The sequence below is a fragment of the Cyprinodon variegatus genome, unplaced genomic scaffold (assembly GCF_000732505.1).
Source record: "Cyprinodon variegatus isolate N-32 unplaced genomic scaffold, C_variegatus-1.0 Scaffold950, whole genome shotgun sequence".
NCBI lineage: Eukaryota > Metazoa > Chordata > Actinopteri > Cyprinodontiformes > Cyprinodontidae > Cyprinodon > Cyprinodon variegatus.
In genome coordinates, this window is record NW_015151403.1 from 245,007 (window position 1) to 251,740 (window position 6,734).

The window sequence follows — 6,734 nt, forward strand, 5'->3', positions numbered from 1 at the left end:
AAAACTTTGGATCAATCTGACTGGATGATCTGGTGAACTGGAAAGTGTCTTGAGATGACATGTGTTGTGAATTGGTGCTATAGAAATAAACTGAATTGAAATTGAATTGAATTTGGACCAGCACATCAGTTCCAGCTTTTTTTTGTTGTTTTCCAGACATGAAAAACATGCAGGCGGTGACTTGGATCAGTAAAGGTAACAGGATGTCCTGCCCAGCGAACTGCCCGAAACCACTGCACAACATCATGCTGGACTGTTGGAAGGAAAAAGAAAAGGAGCGCCCAACATTTGAGACGCTGCAGTGGCAACTGGAGGAATACTTTGAGATGGAGGATGAGAACCCTTATTCTACTTCTCTCTACTAAAGCAAATACTCACTTCTTTGCTCTAATAGCAATGGATGACGGATATGAAAGTGAAACTTTGTGAATAATAATCACTTGATTTAGCAATAATAGTCACATTACTGAAGGCCCCACCTGGTGGGGATGTTAGGATATTAAAATTGAAAGCTATGTTCAAGGATAAATACCCAACACTTTCAATACCATGGTAATTATATTCTCTTTATGGCAAATTTGTTTATTTGTCTGGTTGAGAACGACGAAATATGATTTCCAATATGAAAAACATAATTTCAATCTTAATAATTAAATTAATAGATAATCAATTTTAAATAAATAGGTAGATCTAGATCTTTGGCTGATCAAAACTGGCAGTAAAATGTCAAAGGTGAATAACTCTAGAGGGTTTATTGTAGGTAAAAAACTATGAAGGTGTTACAGAAAAAAAGCATTCATTTATTTAATCCGCTTAAAGAAATGAGATCCATGGTAATCATTCGGTTGGCAATTAATTTGTCTTTGCAAAGAAGAGAACAAGAGAATCATACCAGCTTTCCCAGTTCAATGTTCTTCCCTTTTCTGGTCTTAACAATGTTTTTCTAAGTGAATTCAAAATCCTCGGTTACGCTCTGGCCTGCTTTGCTTCATCCGGCCCAGGGTATCTGCATCTCTACAGGGTTCAATTATATATCAAGACTATTACATTGGGATTCTATAGACTTACAAAGGTTCTTGTCCCAAAACACCCTGCACTAAAATCCCCTAGAAACAGCTAAGAGGAAAACACTGGACTATTCTGAAATGGGGGGCCCTTACCTAAATCCCACTGATAAACTTTGAAAGGAGTTGAATATAGCCATCTGGAAAAGTCAGCCTTCAAACATGGGACAACTGTTCATGAGGAATGGACCAAAATACCTGCAGAGAGCAGCAGAAGTCTCATTGACAGTTACAGGAAATGACTGATTGCCTCAAAGTTAGAGCATTAAAGTATTCGGTTAAGGGTGCCATCATTTTGGTCCAGGCCTGTTTCACAAGTGTGTTTTTTCAAATCATTCTTTTGATGTATGGTTGAAGAACAACTTCTTAGTCTTATTTCTTTCTTTTTATAGATTTTTTTAAAACATTTTTTTTTTTTTTATCTATTAACACTTTTGTCAGATTCAAGTTATTTCTGTGCCCATTGTGGTTTCATGAAAGGTGGGGTACCAAAAGTTTTGTCCACATGTGTATATACTATTGAAAATGTTTGTAAATGGGAAAATTAAAAGAAATGTGTTTCCAGATGTCACCAAGTTTACCTGGTTATGTATAATCAGTGAATTCCAGTCCCCTGATCACTGGTCTTGGATGTGCTGAAATATGTTCAGTATTGAAGAGACGATCTGCCTTGATTACCTCCATCCATGTTCATCTCATGTGTGAAAAAAATGGAGTTCAGTTTGCAAAACCCCAATGTAAAAAAAAAGGAGGTATATCTGGGTGCACTGTAAGTAATTGCCATTCAGAATTATGATCGCTTCCACCATAATGAACTTTTTGAAGAGTTTCAGTCTGGCTTTAGAGCGCATCATAGCACTGAAACAGCTCTGGTGAAAGTCACTAATGATATTCTCATGGCCTCAGATAATGGACTTGTATCTGTGCTCGTCCTGTTGGATTTCAGTGCTGCTTTTAATACAGTTGATCATAATATTCTTATAAAAACATTTTGTGGGAATTTAAGTTAGCAGCATTAGACTGGTTTAAATTTGATCTTTTTGACTGATTTCAGTTTGTTCATGTTAATGAATACTCTTCGTCATGCTCCAGGGTTACCTGTGGAGTACCACAGGGATCAGTGCTAGGACCAATTCTCTTTACTATATGTAGAGTAGTAGCCATTCAAAATTTCCCAATTTTCCTTGATTGCTCCTTGGCTGGTACTTGGCTGTTCCTCTACAATTCCTCGAACTCAACGCTATTTCGGACATTTTGAATTGAAAAAAACTTTCTAGATGGGAAGAGAAACGTCTTCAAACTTGCTAACTTTCTTTATTTGGAATGACTATGAGCTGGATCCTTTTTAAACAGCTAAAATATTCTTTCTGTCATGATTTGTGGACATTAAGATCTAAAAAAAAACAGCATCATCTCCTGGTCAGACCTGTAATTCAGTGAACGCAAATGAGAAGAAGGGGGTCACTGCGGTGGCTGGAGATTTTGCTAGTTAGTTGTGGGGAAGTGGGCTGCCATTCTGCTGGCGTTGGACTGGGAAGGACCATTTTGAATGGCTGCTACAGTATTGGTAGAATTATTAGACAGCATAGGATTCATTTCACTGTTATGCTGATGATACCCAGCTATATCTGTCTATAATCCAGATGAAGCTAACCCATTACATAGATTACAGGCATGACTTGAAGACATAAATACCTGGATGACTCTTAACTTTCTCCTTCTGAATGCAGACAAAATATAAGTTATAGTCTTTGGACCAGAGTCTCTGAAAAAGAAGCTGATTAGCCAGTCACTTCATTTGGATGAGATTTGTCATGAGGAAAAGGTATTGGACTGTTCACTACAGTTAATTAAATGGAGATAGATTTTTTTACTCAATCAGGATTTTATTTCATCTTTGCAAAGAGAGAACAAGACATCATACAACCCTTGGTGCATAGTGTTCAGCCTTGTTCTGACTAACATAAGTTTGTCTCTCCTTAATTAACCCCTTCAGGTCCCTACGCCTCTCTACCCAAAACAAAAAACNGAAAGAAACACCGCCCAGGAACCGGCATCGTAGCGAAGGCACCGGCACCGACCCCGAAAATCCCCGAACAACACCCAGCCCCACCCCGAAGCGGATCCAGTCCCAGGCCCCAGGGATCCGAGGCCCCAAGGGCACCCGATCCCCAGACAGGAGCCCCAGCAAAGCCCCGGCAACTTCTTCAAACTTAGAAACAAAGTCCAGTGGATTGTTTTTAATTTTCTTTTTTTGGAATGACTATGAGCTGGATGACTGAGAATCTTTACCAACATATTCCTTTGTAAACATCTAAAATATTCTTTCTGTCATGATTTGTGGACATTAAGATCTAAAACAAAGCATTATCTCCTGGTCAGACCCTGTAATTCAGTGAAAGCAAATGAGAAGAAGGGGGTCACTCCAGTGGCTGGAGATTTTGCTAGGAGTTGTGGGGAAGTGGGCTGCCATTCTGCTGGCGTTTGACTGGGAAGGACCATTTTGAATGGCTGCTACTGTATTGGTAGAATTATTAGACAGCATAGGATTAATTTCCACTGTTATGCTGATGATACCCAGCTATATGTGTCTATAAATCCAGATGAAGCTAATCCATTACATAGATTACAGGCATGTCTGAAGACATAAAAACCTGGATGACTCTTAACTTTCTGCTTCTGAATGCAGACAAAACAGAAGTTATAGTCTTTGGACCAGAGTCTCTGAAAAAGAAGCTGATTAGTCAGTCACTTCATTTGGATGGGATTTGTCATGGGAAAAAGGTATTGGACTGTTCACTACAGTTAATTAAATGGAGATAGATTTTTTTTACTCAATCAGGATTTTATAAAATCTTTGCAAAGAGAGAACAAGACATCATACAACCCTTATTGCATAGTGTTCAGCCTTGTTCTGACTAGCCTAAGTTTGTCTCTCCTTAATTAACCCCTTCAGGTCCCTACGCCTCTCTACCCAAAACAAAAAACAGACAGTGTAAATATAAAAGTACAAATTTTAAAACTACTTAAAGTATAAAAGTAGAAGTAATGCAGAAAAAAATGTTAAGGACAGAAGCTTTACTGCACTATTCTATTAAAGGAACATTTTTCCACTATTCTGGATGATAACTACCTTAAACTTCCTTTCCTTAGTTTTATAACTAATGGTAACAGTGTCAAAATTGATTTTGCATCATTTGGAAAAACAATTTATTTTGGTATGTGGTGAACAACAAGTTGGGGCAGCACCAAGTCCAACCACAAAGTTATTAGAATTAATATTAATTCTCTCTAAATTAAACCATTATGTTGATGTTTTTGTTTTTTTAACACCAACAGGCCATAACAAAAATCAGCTTAAATGAAACAAAACTAACGTGCCTATTTTTAAAATGTAAGGAGTATAAAGTTAAAAGCTGAATAAAAAAATAATTTCTCCAGTAAAGTATAAAGTATTTCTACTTAAGGTAATGAAGTATTTGTACTTTATTACATGACACCTCCGTATGATTCATTTACAAGTAATCCTCTGGACTGATTAACATTCTATGCAGTTTAATGAAAAAAATCTGAATTCTTTTCCAGGTTTATGACTTGAAGCCTTTTCAACATTTTATTATTTCCAAATTTAAAGACAAATGTTAAATCATGAACTGGAGGTGATCAAACTACATTAATGTAGTTTCTCCAAATGGCCACATGGAGGTGCTGATACTCTGCCCTGGACTCTTACTCAATAAGGGACTCAATAAAGGCATTTCTTTCTAGAGAAAACTTATAAACCTATTTATATCAAAGCCATCATTGACAGTGTGGAGTGAACAGGATCCAGCCTTTCATTTGCACATCAGTAACGTATTGAAGAAACAATGATTAAATATTTGTTCAGAAGTTAACATCCAGATTTCTAGACTGTGCCATGAAAGCCAGCATATTAACACATCCCTGCAGTAGGAGTCCAATACCAGGAATTATAGAATTTCATAGATGATTTGTAGCTGTTGCCTTTGCTTTTAGAAGAATGCTCCAAAATAAGAACTTCTGCACCTTGGTGTCAGATCAACCAAGCTACTTTCACATCCTTAAGTCCTAAAGCATGCAGGGGCTCCTCTGCACTGTCTAGTTTCTAACTTCTGTATCTTAGCAGAACAGTACATGTCTATATAAATCATCAGCCTGCTTTGATCATGAGTATTTGTATCAAATTTATTAACCACAGTTAATTAGGACACATTTCATAGATCTATTTTGTTGGTGTATATTTATAAATTATATAACATTGTTTTGACTAAGAGACAAACTTTCTCTTAAATATACTAGTGTTTTATGTGTTGATGAAGGGTCATTACATTGCTTTGTGTGCTGAATAAATAAATAAATAAGCTCCAACATTCTTATATATTTTAAGAGCTTTAGCTTTGCTGCAGATTTTATTTGCAATTTTTTAAAGTTGTTTTCTAGAAGCAGTAGCACCAATTTGACCTGTACCATCCATCTGTGTTTCTGTCACATAATGACGTCTGGAAGGCTGAAGTCTTTCCAGATTCAGCAGTCTGAGGTCCCTCTCCCACCCATGATAGTGTCCTTAGTGTTCACCCTATGAAACCTGAGGAAGAGGATCAAGGAATAGAAGATAGGAGTTATGATTTACACTATTCAGTTCAATAGATGTTTATTCTGCTTCTGTTTTATAATTACTAACAAACAATTTTTAGTGCATTCACACCACCAGCTGAAATATCTCTCTAGATCTGCCAAGGCAGAAATATAGAGATATCACATTCCAAGTGGTTACAAAAATGAAGAACAAACAGCAATCATTTTTAACATTTTAGGGCTAACTTGACATAAGGACCTTGAACAGTCTGAGACCAGGATGTGTGGGGTCAGCAGAGATGTAGAGGGGTTATAGATGGACGAAAGGTCAGTCCCAATTATCGTCTCTGTAGACCTAGCTGTTCGTTACAGTTTGGACCAATTGCAATAGGTTTAACCTTACAGATGTCTATCTGCATAAAACAGATTGAATGATGATGATGATGATGATGATGATGATGATGATGATGATGATGAAGAGGTGGAAAATGAACTCATGTTGATGGTTTTACTTCCTAAAAGTAAACCATCTATTAACAACAAGAAATACAGTTTCCTGGAGACCTTCTTCAGGGAACACTCAAAACCTTAACTTATGTTGCCAGTGATGATAGTGTGGAGGTGTTTAGTGTGAAAAGGATTAGTGAGAGCACAGTTCCCTGTGGTGCTCCTGAAGTGCTGACCACATGGTCGTTCTGCAAAACTGGGCTCGGTTATTGGTGATTATAATTCGTTAAAGTTTTGCTATCCTTTGTCCAGGTTACAGGGGATTTAATTGATTGATTTCTAAGCACCAACAATACACAGAAGAAGTGAAAATGCGAAGAGCTTGGGGAATATTACTCAAAAACAAAAAACACCATTGTTGCTACATCCAAGCATTCAGAAGAAGGATTTGTGCATTAATCAGCAGTAAGCAATGAAGAGAGGAAAAGGAGGAAGGAATTCAGACAGTAACTTTCCTTTAAGTTAATTCAATTCAGTTTATTTCTATGGCACCAATTCACATCACGTCATCTCAAGGCACTTTACAGTTCAACCAGATCATCCAGTCAGATTGCTTCAAAGTTTTCT

The 6,734-nt window shown here is 37.1% G+C and overlaps 1 protein-coding gene across 1 annotated transcript in view; it reads left to right on the top strand.

The window, feature by feature from the left end:
- The window catches only part of LOC107100260 (tyrosine-protein kinase SRK2-like), a 15,845-nt gene extending 15,480 nt beyond the window's left edge, over positions 1 to 365 (top strand). Inside the window, exon 8 of the mRNA XM_015398679.1 lies at positions 157 to 365. Coding sequence (XP_015254165.1) covers positions 157 to 365 — 209 coding nt within the window. The remainder of the gene's footprint in view (positions 1 to 156) is intronic.
- The last annotated feature ends 6,369 nt before the right edge of the window (positions 366 to 6,734 follow it).